Source organism: Mytilus galloprovincialis, chromosome 13, assembly GCF_965363235.1.
Source record: "Mytilus galloprovincialis chromosome 13, xbMytGall1.hap1.1, whole genome shotgun sequence".
Taxonomy (NCBI): domain Eukaryota; kingdom Metazoa; phylum Mollusca; class Bivalvia; order Mytilida; family Mytilidae; genus Mytilus; species Mytilus galloprovincialis.
The window spans coordinates 9,984,284-10,007,140 of NC_134850.1; the positions used below are offsets into that span (position 1 = coordinate 9,984,284).

The following is a 22,857-nucleotide window of genomic DNA, read 5'->3' on the forward strand; positions in this document are numbered from 1 at the left end:
GGGAACAAACTGTGCGCCTCTTCTTGCCGACCTCTTCTTATTTTCATATGAATCGGAGTTCCTCCAGACACTTGTAAAAAACAAGAGAATCAAAGAAGCCAGATTATTTAATTTCACTTTCAGATATATTGATGATGTTCTTTCCATAAACAATCCGAACTTTTCTGATTGGGTTCCATTAATATATCCCCCAGAACTAGAGATTAAAGAAACAACAGACACGGCTTCCTCCGCCTCATTTTTAGACTTATATCTCGAATTTGACTTACACAGTCATCTCAGTACCAGAATCTATGACAAACGAGACGATTTTAATTTTGAAATCATAAATTTCCCCCACCTTAGTAGCAATATACCAACTTCACCTGCATATGGGATATATATTTCCCAACTTATTCGATATTCAAGAGCTTGCAGCTCCTACTCAGACTTTGCAATACGTCATCAGTGTCTGAGTAGAAAGTTGATGAAACAGGGGTATGTCAAAGAACGTCTCGTTCTTTTTCTAAAAAAGTTCATCGGAAGGTACCAAGACCTTGTTGATAAATATTCCGTATCAACTTCTCAAATAATACACGATGGTCTTGATGTATAGATTCTTCGTACTGATGTTGTTTATCATCTTAACAACGTGTTTTATAGTTCTTTCATTTGTCTTTGTTCTATTATTAATATTACTTTTACTGTTAAATGGTTTCATGTGATATCCGTTTCACGTGGCTCGGTACTTATACATCTCGTCAATGTGTTTGTATTGGCTTTCATTTTTTTGTGGTTTGTTTTGTATTTGCGACCTTTTGTATTTCTTTTGTTCTTATAACGTGACTCTGTACTTTAAAAGATCCCGTCAGTATGATATTGTTCTATTATATGTCATTATGATATATTTCTATTATGAATTACAATATACGTTGAACCACAAACGTCAAAATCATTCAATCGCGTAGTGGTATTAACTATTTTTGGATTCTTATAAATTCTATATATAACTTTTGGACTAGTTTAAATCTCGGTCTATTTCTTAAATTTATTCTCACATACTTTTGATTTTTTAACCCTGTATGCTAACATTCCCATGAAAATTTTAAAATTGTTTGTACGGACATTGAACGACAAATTTATGTGACGTATCAAATTTTCTGACGTCAGACACTCAATAAATGTGTTCGTAGATAGTAGATGTTTTTGTGTTCTGTTAAATTGTTCCTTTTAAAATTGTTAAACGATGATGACTGATGTACCCATATTTTGACTATTATATTTATTGTGTCTGTTTATTTAACGCATCAATGTAAAAATATCGGAAATTGATGAGACTGTCATTACAAAAGTGAGAGGGTGGTTAGCGCTATAGAACCAGGTTTAATCCACCATTTTCTACATTTGAAAATGCCTGTACCAAGTCAGGAATATGACAGTTCTTGTCCATTCGTTTTTGATGCGTTTTGTTATTTGATTTTGCCATGTGATTATGGACTTTCCCAATTGATCTTCCTCTAAGTTCAGTATTTTTGTGATTTTACTTTTTAGCGTTATTCGGTTTATAAAACCAAATTGCTGACTTACAAAAATATTTGTTTTTACTACGATTCACCATATACATGTATATATGTTTTAATATGCAAATTTAAGAATAAAACATAAATGAAAAAAGCGACACTGATGATGCTTAATTTGTATTTATTTTGTATATAAACAAACTACTTTGAAACATATTTGATACAATAACACTTACATTTGATACAATTTTAATTCTATTTTTTAATATGCCAATCTATCCCACGATGCATTTAAATCCTGGTCTGTCGTCCCGAAACTTTCATTTCCATTTAATTCTCAACCAGATCAGTTCTTATATTTTGAAACCAAAATCCTATTTGTCTTTCACATTTCTATTGTGTACTATTAATTTGCTTTAAGTGTATTTTTTGTTAGTTTGATTGTTTTTGCGATTTTAAAATTCTTTTAAAATATTTTACCTATGGTCTTCTTGGTGATTTTGATGATTTGTGTAACCAATTCGCGTTCTGTCATCTACGATAAAACAAGTATATATCTAAACTTTTCACGTCATGCCTATAATTATAGAGAAAACAAAATATACCCATACTTTTCAGCCTTGAGTGAGTTCAAAGTGTTCTATGTAAGCACTTACATTTGATTGACACATATATTTCTATGTCCGTGAAATATTTCAGTTTTAGCGCATTTAAATGTTTATTCAAATGAATTTAATAACCTAGAGAGACCTAACGTGAAATCATCATTATAAACACGAGGACTTTAAAATATACTTTTTGAATAATCCGAAATGCGATTCATTTATTTGTGCGTGGTGAAAAATAACCTATTTTTTTTTACTGTATAATGTATAAAGATGACTCACAGGTGGGTTAGCTTTTTTCCTATTGTGAATTTTCAGTAAAATCGAATAGGCAAATATTTTGTCCTCTAGCATCACTACAAATACATTAATTGTTGAAATGCACATCTGCTGCAGAACAATTGTTACGATTTATGTAATTAACCATAGGACTTAAACAAGTTGGATTTAAATTGAACATATCCTGACTTCTTTAGTTCTGCATACATACATGGAGCTGAATAGGTTTATAAATAGAACTGACAGATCAAGTTTTTTCCTTGCCAGTTAACCGACTTTTCACGGATTTAAGTTTCATATGCATCGACACAAACATTATTATATCATGTTTTGTAAGTAAGTAAATCGATAAGAAATTAAATAAAAACATCTTCCTTGTGACTATTTTTTCGTGTGTTTAGGTAGGTATTACATGTATTCCTTGGCTTTCAAAATCATGTTTTTGAGCATGTATCGCTTGATCATAGTATCGTCGACGGCTGCTAAATATAAGGTAATTTTATGACTATTCGTGTGTATCGTGAATATTGAAAAGATTGTTTTTATTCATCTTTACAAGAACAATTATTCTTTAGTTCGACCTAGAAAACGGTTTGTTTTGTGTATCTTTGGTTTGTTCATTAATGTCTGAAAGAGAAGTACAAAGTTTGAAAAATGATATCTAGCTTGATAAAAGTACATTTGTTTTACCTCTAAACAAAGATGCACATCTGGTACTGTTGTAAACAAAGTCAAAGATTTTAATGTAAGAAAGAAAAAATACAACACATTTCAATTAATTTGTTTTGTACAGTTAAATTCATCGTTCAATAATTTGATTCTTTTTGTACTTATGTGATCTGGTGGTTCCTAACTATCATGTATGACGCTATTGCATTGAAAGCTACCGAAGAAGAGTTTTCCAAAATTTCAAGATTTTTCAAATTATGTACTGCTATTTGGTTTTGAGCTTTTAAATATTTTAGTTTCTAGCCTCACTCAAGACACATTAACAAGTGGAATAAAGTTCACGGACAATATTCATGCACGGTCAGAACACGGTCAGAATGATAATAAATAAACAACAATTACACTAGGTGGGTTCTGTATTTGCGGCCGTCCGGGATGAAGGTCGGGAATATTTGAAATGCAACTGGAAAAGGAGGACTTAGGAATAAATTTTTCGGGATCAAGAATGCTTTTTTTTGGGGAATTCAGGAAGACAGCCCGTCATACCCACCTGCCCCACACGTTCCTATTAAATAGAGAATGTTGAAGTTTGACAGCCTCGATAAGTGGAGGTATATAAAAAAAGACAAGAGTTTTACTGCCGGCCTTAAAAAAGAGTAAAGAGAGTATACGTCAAAAAAAAAGCAATAACCAAATTTGTTTTGGAAAACATGATGTAATTACCTTTTTTTTGTTTTATATATACAACTGTAATTTCATGATTTTTTCTGCCATAGTACATGTAATAGAACTTTTCTAACAAACAACAAAATTAGATATTACTTAAATTTAGACAATAAAGTCTTATGCTATTAATTTAAAAGATAGATTGTCCCATTTTTAGAACAACAGCACAAAACAATATAATAGAATCGACTGGATTGGTATTTAACCCTCTTGCTGCCAATTTATTTTTTTTTTGCTTTGTTCGCCGAAAGCATCGTGAAGTTTATTATTTGTTTCGTTGCAATACATCTGCCTCTCTGTAGAACAGCGCTTTCCGACCCGTCCATATTTTTTTCGCACGTAGATTAAGCCGTATTTAAGAAAACCGAGGTGAAAGTCATTTTAGAAAAATTATTGTTCCCTGGTTATTATAAATGATGTTTTAGATACAACATTAATCAAATATTCAAATATCAACCTTCAAATACAGTTCGTTATATTGATTATATACTCATTTCTAATAATTTTACAAGCGCTTTTGTTTATTCCCGGTCAAGTGAAATGCATAACTGATTCTTAACCACCACTGAAATACTGTAATATATGTATCTTAGCTTGCTATTTGATTAGCTAAGTAAACATTGTTGTAAATTATAAATACCGTAAAGAATCTCTCAATAATTATATATACAAAATAACGGCACACAATAAAAATAGATATACAAAAGATGCATTTCAAACACTAAAAACTGCTCAGAGTCCAGTTTATGTTGCTCAACCAGTAAAGTCGAGTACACATTTTACTTGACTAGTCTCAACATTGTCTCGACAGTACTTAACTACTTTTAAATTGTACTAGGTCTTGACTTTACTTAATTAATCTGATTCAGTACTTACGATCTTGGTGAGTTTCGACTATTCTCGACCTCTCTCGACTCAGTCCCATCCAGTCTCGACCTGTCTCGACTAGTGTGGACCTTCAAATTTAGTCTTGTCTGGTGTAAATCAGCCCATTTAACTAAATTATATATATATCTTACAAAATATCAGTCTTTTTGGTAGTTTGATTCATTGCTGTTAAATGAAAGAATTCAATTAATTATATAAAAAAGAGACTAAATTGAGATAGGCACCTTTAATTTTTTTATAACTTTTTCAAATCAACTTGGATTTTCATCAAACTATGCAGCTATCTTAGTAATATTTTGATCTTACTGAATCCCAGGTCATTATGTAATTTGGTGTATTGCTGTCAAATTTAAGAATTAAATGAATCTAGATTAAAAAAAAGCTAGGATTTGTAGTTCCGACAGAATTCAGATAGTACACTTAAAATGTTTTTATTATTTTTTCAAATCAACTTTGATTTTCATCAAATTATACAGCATCTTAGTAATATATAGATCTTACTGAATCATAGGTCATTGTGTAGTTTGTAGTTATACACTGTATATATAATGGAAGAAGGGTTTAGTAACTTTTTTTAGTTGTCTCCTAATCAAATCGACCAAATGATAACATTAATTTATCTAATATGCCGCTCGAATTATATTTTCGTCTCAAGATATTTGCAAAAGAGGATACGACGCCTATTAAAACATTCGTGTCTTTCATATATTTTTTGGATGTCATTACTTTTTGAATTTGTTTTGTGTGAAATTGTATTGTTGATTATTATTTTCAAGTTTAATTTATAAAACATGTTTAGGGTTGACCTAGTTTACTACAATTTACTATATATATTTGTAATTTGGTTTTGCTATTTATAGACATTTCATAGGTCAAGAAAATTTTCTTTTAAATGTTTAGTGCAATGTTTACCTGGTCGCCATTTTGACTAGTACTGTTATGAAGCAATAAGTTTATTTTGAATCAGTGTTATGGTCTAAACAGATTATTTTCAGGTATTTCATCATTGAGTTAGACTGATTGTTTCTATATAGTAAATTTACCTTTATTGCGTAAATCGGTGTGTTACTGTCGATTTCGTAATCAATTATTATTCAGCTACAACTGATAAACATTGATTATTACGTATTTGCATCTGCAGATTTACCAATAAACATTATGTGATCCCGAGCTTTAATTGTATATACATTAAATAATGTAGATGGACAACTGATGAATTTCAAACGCTAGTATTTAATTATGTAGCTGACTTAATTGTTGTAAAGGAGGGACGAAAGATACCAGAGGGACAGAGGGAAAACGTATAATAGTCTTAAGCTCGGGTTCACATAAAACTGTTTGGTATATCTGCAGATACGTATACGTCAACGTATATGATTCGGTTGAAAAGTTTTTAAATGACCGACCTCTATTACAGGTTAACTATGCAGATCTTCCATGCTTATATTTGTACATGTTGTATTACACCATACCCGATTTCATATCATATCTTGAATAGGAATGTATATTAATCATGATCCACGTATGCTTACTTCATACTTCTAACATTTCTGTTCAACCAACAAGATAATACATAGGCAATAACAATCAAAACCAAGGAGTAAATAAAGACTCACAAACCCAAAGGACGTTTAAATTCACATTGCGATAAGACGTGTCACGGTACTTGTCTATCCCAAATTCATGTATTTGGTTTTGATGTTATATATATATGTTATATTTGTTATTCTCGTGGGATTTTGTCTATATGTGTTACATTTTAGTGTTATGTCGTTGTTCTCCTCTTATATTTAATGCGTTTCCCTCGGTTTTGGTTTGTTATCCCGATTTTGTTTTTTGTCCATGGATTTATGAGTTTTGAACAGCGGTATACTACTGTTGCCTTTATTTACATCAACAGTTATAAATATTAATTAGGAAACAACACGAACTCCACTAAAAACCGGGAGTTAAATCAGGTGCTCCGGAAGGGTAGGCAATTTTTGCACCGTATACGGCACCCGTCGTGTTATTTTTTTGTTCAGTTCGGTATTGATTGAAGGTTATTATGACTGAGGAAGAATATCAGATATGATTTCTGACACTCTTTGTCATAATGGCAAATCGGCTCATGATGGCGACCGTAAAATTTCTTAAGTGATGACCTTAATTTGATTGATTCATACCCCTGTCTTAGCAACTTTTGAGAAAGCAGTATTCCTCGTTTAACAAACTCAACGTACTTTGAGCTAGCTCTAGAGTAACGTACCAGTTGAAACACATTTACTCCATATGCTGGTACCACTGGGATGTTGCTACACAGAAATGGTATACATATTGTTATCACAAACTAATTTATAATGTTTACCTTTATCATATTAATTTACATACCATTTTGTATAGATTGCCATTGTTCTATCTTAATAGATATATAAACAAATTAAAGTTTATTATTGTAGTTCATAAACTATTTTTAGTAAGCACAAGTTGTCATCCAAGATACCGCTTGAAACACGAGGACTTAAACACAGGTGAATTTAGCTGTAGTACAACAGTAATATTTGGAAAAAAGTATGAGAAAAAAATAATGTAACATATGAACATGTGGTAAATCATAATCAAATATCACGTTTTTTTTTTAGATCCTACAAAACTGTGTGTTTTCAGCTTTTATTCAATTGATTCATTCTCATCTTTGGGAGTAAAATCATTACAAACTTACTTAATAAATAGATGCATAACTTTCGTAATGTATTGTTAAAATAGTTTATACAATCGAAAATTAGTCTTAACTCCCTACAATCTGTCGATACCTGAACATGCTGAATCGCGGTTTTGACAAGGTAATGATTTTGTCGGACTCTTAACGGCGTCTTTTATCTTAATCGATTTGATGTCGGATGTGTAATTATTAATAGATGAGAGTACTCTCAGATCTGTACTTAGTGTCTTTTTGTTGTTGGGATGTACAAGAACCCGACCACATTCACTATGTGCTGTTGTAAATATATTTTTATTTCTATAGACTTTGTTCAATGTTGAAGGCCGTAAGGTGACATATAGGTGTACTACCACCAATTCATAAAACGTCACATCCGATTGCATACGGAAAGGGGTTGAAAATAAGATATTCATTTTGATTTGACTGTTGGAGGAATTATTTCTGCATTTCATTGCAGAACAATACATCTGTGTCATACACTTTTATCTAAGGTGTTTTTTAAGCATCTTTTTTTTTATTCGGTAAATCCATAGAATATTTTGGAAACTTCAGGTTAGAAGGTTACTTAACTTGTACACAGGTGAACAAGAGGTAACCTTTGATTAATTAAATTCCAGTGATGTTTATTTTCTTATACATGCAATGACATGTCATGTGAAATTTTTTCTATTGTACTTGACAGGATACAACTTTGCTCATGCTAATTATTTCTTTATTTGAAACAAAGAAAAATTCTATAATAATCTTTGAAAAGTGTATATTTAGCAAAGGCTAATAGGGTAATATCAATGATGGTATTACACCTATAGTTGTTAATTTCTGTGTTATTTGGTCTATTATGAAGAGTTGTCTCATTGGGAATCATACCCCATCTTCGTTTTATACTATAAATTATAAAAACAAATAAGACAATTTTATATGACGAAATAGAAGTCATGGTCACAGAAAATATATACCACCTGCTGTACACACCGTGACAATTGATAGTCTATTAACGTCTGTTCAAAAACCTTTAGGAATTCATCATATTAGAACTAAATTATACTCCATTCCATTGTCAAAACTTTCTTTACTATTTCAAGATGCCAAAAATACTTCCGTTACTGATTCTCGTTCTGTTTTGTATAGATTAGTTGCAATTATCATGGACATTGCTAACCATAGACTATTCAAACCCGTATTGACTTCATCCAATAGTGAGGAAAAACGTTACTTTTATTTAGGTAGAATTCGCCAATAAAGGTTTAGATGCTGTAAATATTGGCAATATTTTCCATCAAAAATCTGTACAAAAAACTATACCTGATTACTTCAAAAATAAAGCTACACCTATTATTTCTTATACTTACACCAAGTCTATTGCATCAAAGATTTTCAACCACAAGAGAGTTTTAGAGGCTTTTAACCTCAAAGATACAAAATCCAAGCCTCCGGATGGCTCATGTACATCTTCTCAATACAATTATAATCCAGCTGGTCATATTATTACTGGTGACCTTGGTATTGTTACCAATGAACAACTAAGAGAGTTGCTAGCCAAGGGACCAAAGTATAGAATCCCCCAGCCCATCAACTGGAAAAAGAATTTCAAGTTACTGATGGATGCAGTTGAGGACTATGCAAGAAAATGGATAAAGCGCGAACCAGACGAACCCGACCTGGACACTCTGTCTGAATGGATCAAAGCTATTCGATCATGCATTCAGAGGCGCATACAAAAACTAAGATGTAATATGAGTACTAGAGTTTCTAACCCTTTCAAGAATCCGGAGGTTTTGGATGCTTTATCCTCTTTGCATGACAAATATGTCGTTGTTCCGGCAGATAAAGCCTCCAATAATATTGTCTTCATATGTAAAAAACATTATTTGCAATGTCTCACTACAGAGCTTGGAATTGATAAAACTACTGGTAATCCTACATATTCTTTAACATCATTTACCAAGGATGAAATTTTATAAAATCATAAATCTGTCCTTCTTTCTTTTGGTATCAACATCAAAGAAAACGAAGAAAACTTGCCCTCATTATACTGGATACCTAAATTACACAAAACTCCATATAAAGAACGATACATAGCTGGGTCTTCAAAATGTTCGACTAAACATCTTTCTAAAGTATTGACTACTATTCTTTCTACAGTTAAAGATGGGCTTCAAAAATATTGTGAGGAGATATATTCTACCAGTGGTGTTAACCAGATGTGGATTCTCAAAAATTCGAAAGATCTACTGCTTAACCTTCGATCACAATCTTTGCAATTTTGCAGCAACATAAAAACTTTTGATTTTTCTACGCTATATACTACTATTCCCCATGCTCAGTTGAAAGATCGACTTCACCATCTCATAAAACAGAGCTTTTTCTATAAAAATGGGAATCGTAGATACAAATTTCTTGTTTTGGGATACAATAATTCATATTTTGTTAAGAATCACACTGAATCTTCCAGAAAATATACTGAAGATGATATTATTAAAATGCTGGACTTTTTGATCGACAATATATTTGTTGAGTTTGGAGGATTTATATTTCAACAGACAGTCGGTATTCCAATGGGTACTAATTGTGCACCCCTGCTGGCTGATTTCGTTTTGTATTCGTATGAAGCAGAATTTATTCAGAACCTTCTAAAAGACAAAAAGAAAAAGCACCTTGCGAAATTCTTTAATTTTACTTTCCGATATATTGATGATGTTTTATTATTGAACAACCCATACTTCAGCCAATACTTACATCTCATATATCCCAGTGAACTTGAAATTAAGGATACTACTGATACTAGAAGGACTGCTTCATACCTTGATCTTTTCCTCAATATTGACGTAGATGGACGACTTCACACGAAAATCTATGATAAACGGGATGATTTCAACTTCCCAATTATCAATTTCCCATTTCTCAGCAGTAACATACCCTCTGCCCCTTCGTATTGATACGTTATTCACGTGCTTGTTCACACTATACGGACTTCATATACAGGAGTGTGCTCCTTTTGCAGAAACTGCTCCAACAAAGTTCCAACAAAGTTATGAGGAGGACAGATTAAAATTGACACTCCGTAAATTTTATGGACACCATCACGAATTGATGGATCCATATGATGTCTCTTTAACCAAACTAGCTAAGGACATTTTTATCACATGGTAGATTGTGGTTTGTCATTATGTCGTCTAATCTTTTAATTACCAAACATGTCTTATTCCCGATTGTGACTGTTTTGCTGAATGTGAATTCGCATCACTATAAGACGTGTTTCTGTACTTGTTGATCCCAAATTCATGTATTTAGTTTACATGTTTAATGTTATATTTGTAATTCTCATCGGATTTTGTCAAATGTGTTGACGTCTTTTTATTATATTTAGGTGTTACAGATAGAAAAATTAATCACCGCCTTTATTAATTATATTAAATTTTGTACGATTATTTACGTTTGAAGTTGGATTCATAACAAACTGGACATATATATATTACAGTTAATTGTTATTAATAAGTATTGCAATATGCATTTTGTTTAAATGAATTATCAGTATTTAATTCTAATATAATCTTAAATCAATTTTAATTCTATCTCACTTTGATAGTTTTTCATATGTGACGTCATGCTGTTTCTAAATTTCATAAATTCAAATGTGGCATAACGTTTGTGCCTTTTCGCCATCGTATGTGACGTCACATTTTTTTTAATTACGTTGACGCCTGGACTGATTCGGGTGTGTCTATTCTGTGTTAACTTTAATAGAATTATGTATTCGGGTTTAGTTTTCTGTAATTAGTTAATACTTCAGTTTCATTATGTATATCTCTTTCATATTCATTTGTTAAAATTTACTGTTTGCAAAAGCATGATTTGTTCTATATAATAAGGATGTTCTTATCCCGGGCATAAACACAATGCCGTATTTGGCAAAACCTTTTCAACTTTTTATCTTCAGTGCTGTACAACTTTGTACCTTTTTCACTTTCGATCTTTTATATCTGGGCGTTATGTATTCGGGTTTAGTTTTCTGTAATTAGTTAATACTTCAGTTTCTTTATGTATATCTCTTTCATATTCATTTGATAAAATTTACTGTTTGCAATAGCATGAATTGTTCTATATAATAAGAATGTTCTTATCCCGGGCATAAAAACAATGCCGTATTTGGCGAAACCTTTTCAACTTTTGATCTTCAGTGTTGTAAAAATTTGTACTTTTTTCACTTTCGATCTTTTATATCTGGGCGTCACTTGTAAGTCTTGTGTGGACAAGGCGCGTTTTTGGCGTATTGAATTTTAAACCTGATGCTTTTTGTTATCTATTTATCATGTTTCTCTTTGTCTAATATGTTCTATTAATATGTATTGTAGTCCTGTAATATTATGTTGTCATTTCAATGTTATATTTAACTTTGCCATTAAAGTGCGAGGTTTGACATGCCACAAAACCAGGTTCAACCCACCACTTTTATTCCCCTTTAAAAGTGTCCTGTACCAAGTCAGGAAGATGGCCATTGTTATATTATTGTTCGTTTCTGTGTGTGTTGCATTTTAACGTTGAGTCGTTTGTGTTTTCTCTTATTTTTGAGAAATTGAGATAAGACGTGGCACGGTACTTGTCTATCCCAAATTCATGTATTTGGTTTTCATGTTATATTTGTTATTCTCATGGTGTTTTGTCTGATGCTTGGTCCGTTTCTGTGTGTGTTACGTTTCGGTGTTATGTCGTTGTTCTCCTCTTATATTTATTGCGTTTCCCTCGGTTTTAGTTTGTTACCCCGATTTTGTTTTTTGTCCATGGATTTATGAGTTTTGAACAGCGGTATACTACTGTTGCCTTTATTTATATGCAAACCCAATTTATAATTACTTTCTGTACCATTCTTTTGTTCAATGAAATAGACGACTGTTCAGACATTATGTATCTTCGTAGTCCAAATATGATAAAATAAATAAATTTGAATCATCTCTAAAAATTGTCAAAGAACGATAAATTATTTTATAATAAATATACATAATATTACTTAATACAGGAAAAATTTCATTTAATTGAGTTAACTTTGTATCACAATTTACTTTTGTTCGTGTGTGGAATTTTGCAATTATATTTCAACGTAAAATGGAAATAGAGTACACAATTTTTTGTATATGTGAAAGGACACACATACACACTCACACACAGACACACATGTTATACTTTTTAAATAGACTCACAGCGGACCCATCAGAGAGTTCGGCATTCGTCGGATTAACGTCACATGTTTTTTTCAATGTAGGAATATTGCGAACCTGAATGAATCGAATCCTTCATACTCACCAACATATTATTTACTGGACAATATTTCCATTTTGATATGATTTGGATAAGATTAATCACATATTAAATCGATTATAAGGTTACCTAAAACGTTAAGTGGATGGCAATCCGTTTAACTAGTCTTACTTATTAATAGAAAAGGAAATTCATTTTAGTGAACGGGATTTAGTTATTAACATATTGTCGAATCCAAATAATCTGGTGCGTTGTTTTTAATAAAAAAAAATTCGAACTACACATTCCTTGTATGTTACTATTCCGTTTACACGTGTTTTCCGCACAATGTCGATATAAGTTCAATAAATTATATAAATATGATGAAGTTATCCAATGTACCATGCTTAAAATTTGATACGCTTGTCGCGCTTTCGCTTACATAATACTAATCTGTGACGCTCAGACGTAAGTAATTAGAAAACCAAACAAGTATAATGTTGAAACACATGTCCTAAATTTTACCGTAATATTTTTTGTTCCTTTATCGACACTTGTTTGATTTCAGAGTATGGCAGAATCACAAACAGAATTATTGAACCGAGTATTTTTATTGGAATCAGAATTTTTGAAATTCTTGAAACCAACAGATATTATTTTCAAGATTCAAGGACTGGAAGGTACCTTCAAATATACATCATTTCATTGTCTGCATTAGTTTTTTTTTTTTTAGTTCATTGTTGTTTGAAGGCAATGGTAATTCTAGCATGATTAGCAAAGTTACGTTAGAAATATTAATGACAGTAAAAGAGCTTGTCATGACTTTTGTATATTTCTTATCTATTGTGGACGTGTTTCATTACAGCAAATTCACACTATCATGTGTCTGATACGTAGCTGATATAAAATTATGTTTAGAAACTATTCACAAACAAGTTTACCGAATGTTATATTGGCTTTATAACGTACGAATGCATTTGTAAAAAGAAAATGGCAACCTATGATATTGTAGTATAACGTATTTATACAAATAGGAAGATGTGGTATAATTGCCAATGAAACAACTCTCCATCAGAAACCATATGCCATAGAAGTTAACAACCATAGGTCACTGTACGGTTATCAATTATTACCAAACCCCATAACACAAAGCCAGCTATAAAAGGCACCGATGTGGCAAATATATGAACAAATCAAACAAACCAACAACGGCCTTATTTAATATACAAAATACTGAACGAAAAACAAATAAGATAAACAGCAACAAATGCTGTCATCGTTTAGAATATTAGTTCGAGCATCAAACCTGTTGAAAAGTTAAATGGGCCTTTGCCCTAGGCTATGCCTATTAAGAGTACAACATAATAGTTAATATGTCATTATCATAATTTAGATAAAGGCAACAGTAGTATACCGCTGTTCAAAACTCGTAAATCTATGGAGAAAAAACAAAATTGGGGTAACAAACTAAAACTGAGGGAAACGCATTAAATATAAGAGGAGAACAACAACACAACATAGAAGTGTAATCGTGTTAATATATTATAGTTTATGATTTGAGGTGAGCAGTAGGTTTCGAAGTCGCATCAATATACATAACATTATCAGTAAAAATTAACCAGTTCTGATGTAATCATGTAAATGTATTGTCCCCATCAGAAAGCATATAATTATACAATAAATACAATATTTGTACAGATTTTCTAAATGTGATTTTAATTTGTAATAACATTTTATTTCATTGTGAATATTTTTCACTGATAAGATAGAGCTGTCCAATGAATAAATGCAACTACGATTTTTAGACTTTTTTCTTCTTATAGAGGATTTTATCGACGAAATATGGGAGCTTGAAAAAAACAATAGGAAAATAGCATCCGATAGACTTCTTAGGAAAATATCGGAAAATAGTGACCTTCTTCCAAAATTCATTGTAGCATTATCCGATCAAGGTGAGAAATATGTATATAGTTGATGTTAATAACGACTGACAATACAGAAAAAAAACCAATATAAAATAATAAATATATCAACTAAACAATTGTCACGATGAAAAACAAGGACACTTATTCTAATGAAAAGCACTTCTTTTATGTACATAACTCAACACCTTTTCATGGGAGAAACTCTTCTGGAATTGTGCAGCAAAGCTTAATCTTTATTCAAACAAACGCTTTAAATATTAAATCTACAAGAATAACAACAATTTTGTATTATGCACAAACATACGAATTATAAATCAAAGTTATATAGATTGAGTTGATGCTCACATTCTTAATCATATAAACAAAAAATAACAAAAGCATACATTCACAAATGGTAATGTTTGAATAAGGGTATACTTTACTCATGTAATTAAGATACATATATGTTTGTTCATAAACCAAACGAACGACAATAATTAGTGTTAAAAATAATCGTCCACTGCCTGTTAAGCAACAAATTATTAACCAATCAATCAAAATAAACACCTTCATATTGGATAACCTCGCCTGACAACGCTCAGTTAAAGTTAAAAAATAAAGAAAGAACGAAAAAATTGTACAAAAAAAACCCCAATATTATTTGAAACGAATGCACTGTGTCTAAACTCCCTTAATAAAAAACTGTTTGGACTCAGTTACATCTACTATCCGGTAAGGTGACGGATCATCAACAGACGGTAAAATGTAAGTTTGTTATTGTTATGATATCGAAGAATATAAAAACGTATGTTATTTTCGAATTTTAATATGTTCTACCACCGTTCTAGATAAACAGAGAAATAGGCAAAAACAAAATTATGTATTCAGAGAACCTTGTCTTTTATTTGTTTGATTTCTCTTTAAATTGTGCACATTGTATGAAAAGAAAGAAAGATACGCGAAGAACAGTATTGACATGGAGATAACAAGACTAGTCACTTTGAGCACCTCAATACGTGTTTTTTTTTGCATGGACGTAAAGAAATTAGTCATGTCAAAATAGAAGGTCACGGTTTTGTTTATGTGTACGGTGAAATAGTGAAAAAGTCATAGTGAAACAAACATTGAATTCAGTTCTCACTTATCCATGTGTTAACATAACGTTGAAAATTGACAAAATATCTAGTTAAAGATATAGTCAGACATATAAGATTGAGTGTTGCTGTCCTTGAAACTGTAGTTAATATTCCATATACAATAATTTATATTTACATTTTAGAAGCAAACAAAATTGGTTCTTTGCATTGAACAGTGTCCCAAACTTTAAAATTAGGTAAAATAAGAAAGCTCACTAAAATGATGTTATTTCAGGTTATCAAAGGTTTGTTGATCCTATTAACAATATTTATCCAGACAGAGGTAGGAAGTTTTGTCAAGATTACTTCGAATTTTTAATAAATTACATGAAAGGAGAACTAGCTGATATATTAGAACCGTTGCAAATTTGTGCATACTTATATAGAAATAGATGTATTGAACTCAGTGATAAAGAAGCAATTGAAGCAATGCAGTCCTCAAAAGGAAGAACCGCTGCATGTCAAGAAATGTTCCAGGCTGTGAAACGTAGGAAAGATAATTGGGCATTACTTCTGTTAGAAGCGATTAAAGAAACACAAGAATATGTAAAAGTTAAAATGGACCCATCAGCATCTCAGGGTAAGGATTTTTTTTAACAAACAATTTCTTTTAATTCTACTTGTTTTCTTTTAAATTCCATGAAATATGACCCCACAATTATTGATCTTTTTAGTAACATATTATAATATGAACCCCTATTACCAATTATGTGTTTAAGTCTTATCTTGTACTGATAAGCCAAAGACAAATTTTAGAACGATAACATAATAAATTTCAAATTACACAAAGAATTAAAAACAGGTAACATGATTATTATGGCCAAGCTGAAGTTGGATGAACAATGAAGCCATTGTCTGTTTTAATCATAATCTCCGATATATACTACTTACAGAACATATTTTCGAAAAATGGTCCGTTTTGTGCAGCATATTCCAAATGCTTTCTTTTATAGTGTGTAGTATTGTGTTTATTATTTTAGTTCTATTTCTAATGGTACTATGATTTATGCAGAGTGCAGTCATAACCTGTTATCAGACAAAATAATTAAGACTCATTTAAATATTTTGGTTTTAAATTTAAACCTTTAAATGTTTTGTGGACGCATTCGTTAGTTGGTTGAATTTTAAGGAAAGTCTATGATAACGGTTAACTTGGTTATGTTGTATTTGTGGAAGATTTTTATGAGGCAGGGTAATTCGTCATAAAAGTGTATTTCGGGTTTCAGAAAGGGTCAAATTCCCGGCTTTTGAGAACTGAATAGAATATAATGTTTTTGAAGTCGTCAAAGAATTAATTGAATATAACCTTTCCATGCAGTCACAATCATGATAATTATTGAGACTAGTATTGTGACAGCAACTGCTAAATTTTCGATACCCTCCATTTAATGGTATAAATTTCAAAATTGTATATATACGCCACTGTTTGTGGAGTCATTTTGCTGTCGTTAATGATAGATGTTCGTTGTTCTTCTGGGGTTTACTTGTTAGTAACATTATCTTATATTATTTATTTATGCTTTCCTTTTTTTCAAGTGTTCTTGCGTTTGTTTGTACTGTATTTCTGACACGTAGTCATTTAAGGTAGATCATAGGTATAAGTTTCACGAAATAGAATTTTCTTATACTTTCTTAGATTGAAGATTTTACTATGCTCTTTTCAAAAATATAATAAAAAGAATTGGTCACAGTGCTATTTTCAAGCTATGAGTCGTTGAAAATTGCATAAATTTGCTTAGAATGATCATGAAAAAACACATTTTTGTGCATAAAAAATATCTTTGAGATCTAATTTTGAAATAAATTGTGAGAAGATAGGTTTTATAATATGTTTGAGAAAATGAAAAAAAAAAATGATGTCACCGAACTAGTTTTCTTGCTAAAAGTAAAAATTAAAAATTTCCCTATCAGTCCAGTTTAATTTGTTACTTAAAAGTTATCTCCCCTTTAATGGCCGAGATGAAAACCTTGATTCTAAAAAACAAATGTTTGGTATAAGATTAATTATTTTGAATAATGCAATAAATTAGCAAGTTTTCTTCATATATATAATCATTGGAATCAATATAATTGCATGTCTGACTACATATTTGTAGATTTGGGCAAATAACTAGACGGTATGAGTTCTGCAGTAGTACAACCTCGGTGGCGGTATACCACGAATCTACCTTAAGCAATAGTTTTAAGAATTGACATATAAGCAGAAGGTTTAGTTAGCCATAAAACCAGATTCAACCCACAACATTTTTTTAAATTCCCAGTACCAAGTCAGGAATGTGGCAGTTTTTATCAAATAGTCCGTCTCTGTGTATGAGGCATTTGTTTATTTTTGATTTTATTCAGTTCAGCGTTTCGGTAGTTCTATTGTTTTCCTCTTATAGTTGATGTGTTTTCCTCGGTTGAAGTTTTGCGCGTCTGGCGTGGCGTATTAAATTATATTCCCGGTACCTTTGATAACTATTGTAACCGAGATTTATAATCTCTCTATATATTTTTTACCGTTGATCATCGGTATACTACTGTTGCCTTTATTAAAAGAATATGATATTCCTGTCAATTTTGAAAACAAAAATGAACACATGATCGCATAGAATATATGCCCTCAACAATTAAGCTTTTGGTGGGGACTTGTTTCCTTTTATCTTTTACAACATTGGAGTAATATATAATGAATAATATTAGTCTTTAGTAGATTTGTTTGGATATAGTTGTCATTTTTCAGTAAATAGTCAATGTCAAATTTGTTTGTCGAATGGACCTTAAGAAAAAGCCTTGTGTGACTGTCCTGTCGTATAAGATTAAATTGATATGTACAAGATTAAATTGATATGTATAAGATTATAAATTGTTATAAATTATTATAAATTAAGGAATGTATCTCCCTCATGCAAAGCTCTGATTCCTTTCACGGATTTGACTTTACTTTTGGGACCTTTTGGATTATAGCTCTTCATCTTTTATATAAGCTTTGGATTTCAAATATTTTGGTCACGAGCATTACTGAAGAGACATTTATTGTCAAAATGCGCATCTGGTGCAGTAAAATTGGTACCGTTAATGTTATTGCATTCACCTTGTCTTCAAACTAAAATTTTCGTTTCTCATATAAAGCAGCAAGAAATATTTGTTTAGCAACTGGAAAGTAATTGCAGGGTCATTTTTAATGCAGAACTTTCTTGCTATGCTTGAGATAGGTACTAGGCTAATATTTTGATACGACAGACGCACTTTTCGTCTGGATAATACTCATCAGTGACGCTCAGATCAAAATAACAAGAAAGCAAAACAAAGTTAAAGAGCGTTGAGACCTATTTTATGAATCATTATAAGTTGGATTATTCAATATGTCAAATACATTTAAAATTATTGTTCAAACACGTATGAAATACTTCTTAAAATAATAATTTCATATATAGTCAGCAGTTTGTTGTGATCTGGCAAAGTTTCGATATACACAGGAGATAGTGTGTTCAATCTCATGAATATATGGTAAGCAGTCAAAATATTCCAGCGCATAATGTTTACATTAGAAAGACTTGTAACTGTTATGTTTATTACTGTAACTCAGAGATAGAACATATACTGTTATTTCGAAAATCTCAATCGGTTTGTAAACAAATTATGTTCAACAAGTAAAACCGTTTGGACATTTTGTTCTGTACTCAAATATTATAGTTTGTTGCAGAAGAGTTAGAGAGAACTGGTATATCGGTAGCTTGCACAAACCAGCGTTATCACAGTGATTCTACAACTTCAGAGAAAGGTATGTCAGTGCTCTTTATAGATCACTATAGGGAATGCGTTTTGCTCATTGTTGATGTCCGTATTGTGAACTAAACATATTTACTTACATCCATTTTTATTGGTCAATGTTTGAAATTTGTCTACCTTAATTGTTATAATGAGCTTTTAGTTCGATTAACAAATATATGTTGCTGACTTAAAGCAACAAAAGCAGTATAATTCTAAGCTCATATCAATAAATATAGATTGGTAACAAGATTAGAACAAGCTTTACCTTTTACTTCCTTTTGCATCAACTTTTCTAATTGTTCCAAAATGACGATAAAAATCCTACCACAATTTGAAAATTATGTCTTGTGGTTACAAAGAATAAACAGTGAACAACTGTATATAAAGCTGTTTTAAAAAGTGGACATATCTTTTGGGATAGTCTATAATGTGTACGAAAAGATCCTTTATCAATACTCCATGACTAGATTTGATCATCAAATATGATAAGAATATATTATTGGAAATATAAAGAAAACGTGGTAAACATTTTTGAAGTGCTCAACCATTCTCCTTACGTTGTATGTTAAATATTTTGACGAGACAGTAAAACCAACTCAGAATTAGTAATATTTCAACGACATTTACTTAACAATCGCAGAATAAGTTTTAAATGAAACTCATACAACGTGACCTGTAAGTGAGACACACCTGTGTACATTTCATACAATATTATACGTAATTGTGGAGTAATGTATACTCTAATTTACTATTGGTACTCTCTGTCCAATCATGTTTGTTAACAGCCTTATCTTAATATTAATTTTGGGTCTATTTTGAATTCATGATTTAAATTATACGTTCTATTGGTTCGAGTGTATTTATACAATGTTAATCTAAATTATGTTTAAGACAACTTTCACATGAGAACAAATGACACAGAATTCAACAAATGTATGTCACCGTATGACATTGACAATGAGCATTGCTCATACCACATTTACAGCTATTAAAAGCCCCGAAACGACAAATATATAACAATTCAAACGACAAAAACTTTTAAGGTTTTTTTTCCATTTTCACCTACATCCACCCATGGTACATGTAATCATAATGTATTACGGCATATAGGTTATTCATTAATAATTATGAATTATATATATGTCATCTTAATTATTGGTCAGTTTATATTTTTGCAGAATCAGTAAAGTCATATTTCCAATTTGATGTAAGCCTACGACTGAAGTTTCAACTACAACTAATTAAATATAGTGATATTCGTGCTGTTGTTATCACCAATAATCAGTTGGTGTTTGCTGATTATGCCCGGAACAGTTTACTTATCTATGATATAAATGGAAGTTACAATCGAGAAATTAAATTGTCTAGTAATCCTTTGAGTATATCAGAAATAAACAAGGACGATGTTGCTGTCTCCTATTATCGAGGACAACGTATAGAAATAATCAGTATCAACACAGGAGAAGTAAAGAAGATAATTGAAACAAATGATGTTATTCATGTGATATCTTATCAAAACGGATTGATCTATGCCGTTGTTGATGATCAAAATATAGATGTTATGAACATGACAGGGAAACTAATTCGATCTTTTAAATGTCCGAGTAAATCAATTGTACAATGCTTATCAACTGATTCCGACATAATGTTTTTCACTGACCCCTCAACTGGTACTTTATTCTGTTGTGACTTGTATGGATCTGTCAAATGGAAGTGTACTGATGATACTATGAATTGGCCGACCAAAGTTATAACAGATGGAAATGGTAATGTGTTTGTGAGCTGTAATGAATCTAACAATGTTGTAGTAGTATCATCTGATGGTAAACATCATAAGGAATTACTTTCAAAGAAAGATGGACTGAAAAACCCGACAGCGATATATTACGAAAAATTAAACAACTGTCTATTGGTATGCAATGAAGATTACAGAGATGCACTACTATTTGATGTAAAACATTAAGCTAAAATGATGCAAATCTAAGTGATAGCATTTATATTAATGTACTTGATTACATCAAACATATGAAAATAATCTATTGGTCAGTTACTATCTGATATGGAAATTCTTTATGTGTTAATAGATGCTTCAAATGTTCAATACGCTTTTTAAAAGTAATTTTATAAAAGAAACAATGGCACTACGGCGATTGACACTATGGGAGCAGAACTCATCATCAATTGCTCTGTATCGTATACCCGTTTTTTAGGGTTATTCTTTTTCTTTCATTAGTTTTATGTCTAATGATTTGTTGATGACGTTGATTTTGTTTGTTCGATTCCTGCATTATTCTCTTCATTTGGAAACTTCCGTTTCTGTTCTTAGACTAAGATACATCTTAATGTTTTTGGTTCTTTTTTGATTAGTTGATGAAAATGGCAGATCACCGATAGTTTGAAATTTTATTAACAACTTAGAAAAATGGGTTGCTCTATGTCACCCATGGAAATGTTTTTGTTTCGGAGTCGTGTATAAACGTGATATAAAAAAATATAACAGTCGAGAAGCTGCTGTTTAATCTTTACTAGACATATTACTATGACTCTAAGCCTAGCCGAAGAGAGACATTTTTGTTTTGTCGAGTCAATGACCTTCGGTACACATGGCGATCAGTTGTTCACATAAATTCTTATGACTAAGACAGTTGTGTTTAAATTGGGATTGCGTTGTCGCATTGTTGTAGATGTACGAATATTTGCATTTACACGTAAAATAAGTGCTAATCTATCTTAATCAGTTCGGCTAAAAATAAGAAAATAAGACTTGTAACTTTAAATTTAATGCAATCGACAATTGAAAAGTAGATATGGTTGCCTTTAGTCATTATGAGAGCAGTCAATGGAAGCCGGTTGGGTAGAATAATTGTCATTCGTGACAACATTGTGACGTCAAGACGTATGCACATCAAATTCAGTGTTTCTCTTTCTTGGTAATGCGCTTCTTAAATCAGTATGCATGTTAAATAATAAGCGCATGATATATATCAATCTGAATCAGATTTGGGAAAAATTAGATATGGTTCTCTTAGGTCATTATGATAGCAGTCTAGCAGACATATGTAGCCTGTTGGGTAGAGTACTTGTTATTGGTGACGATAATTGTGACGTCAAAACGTACGCAAATCAAAATTAAGTGTTTCTCATTCTTGGTAATACGCTTTTTAAGTCGGCATGTGCATATGTTTTTTTCTAGCTTTAAAACCACATATAATTTATCAATTATACATGCAAGATTAAGTATTGGTCAGAAAATTGAAATCAATTACGGTTAAAGCAGTCAGAACAAGGCAAACTTTTGAACCTGCCTGTGGTTTCTGATTTCAGAATACCTTGTCTCATTGCATTAAGAAACTCAATGAAGAGAACAGACTTGACCTTGCACATATATGACGTTATTGCACAGTTGGATTTAATACATGTACATGTAACAAAAATATATTTATAAAATAATAAAATAATTCTTTA

At 31.3% G+C, this 22,857-nt stretch overlaps 1 protein-coding gene across 1 annotated transcript; it reads left to right on the plus strand.

The window, feature by feature from the left end:
- The first annotated feature begins 5,565 nt into the window (after positions 1-5,565).
- Positions 5,566-22,857, plus strand: LOC143057067 (uncharacterized). Its single transcript, XM_076230299.1, has 6 exons — positions 5,566-5,661; positions 13,168-13,279; positions 14,423-14,551; positions 15,875-16,219; positions 19,325-19,402; positions 20,571-22,857. The coding sequence occupies exons 2-6, from the start codon at positions 13,171-13,173 to the stop codon at positions 21,353-21,355; spliced, it is 1,446 nt and encodes a 481-aa protein (XP_076086414.1). The 5' UTR covers positions 5,566-5,661; positions 13,168-13,170; the 3' UTR covers positions 21,356-22,857.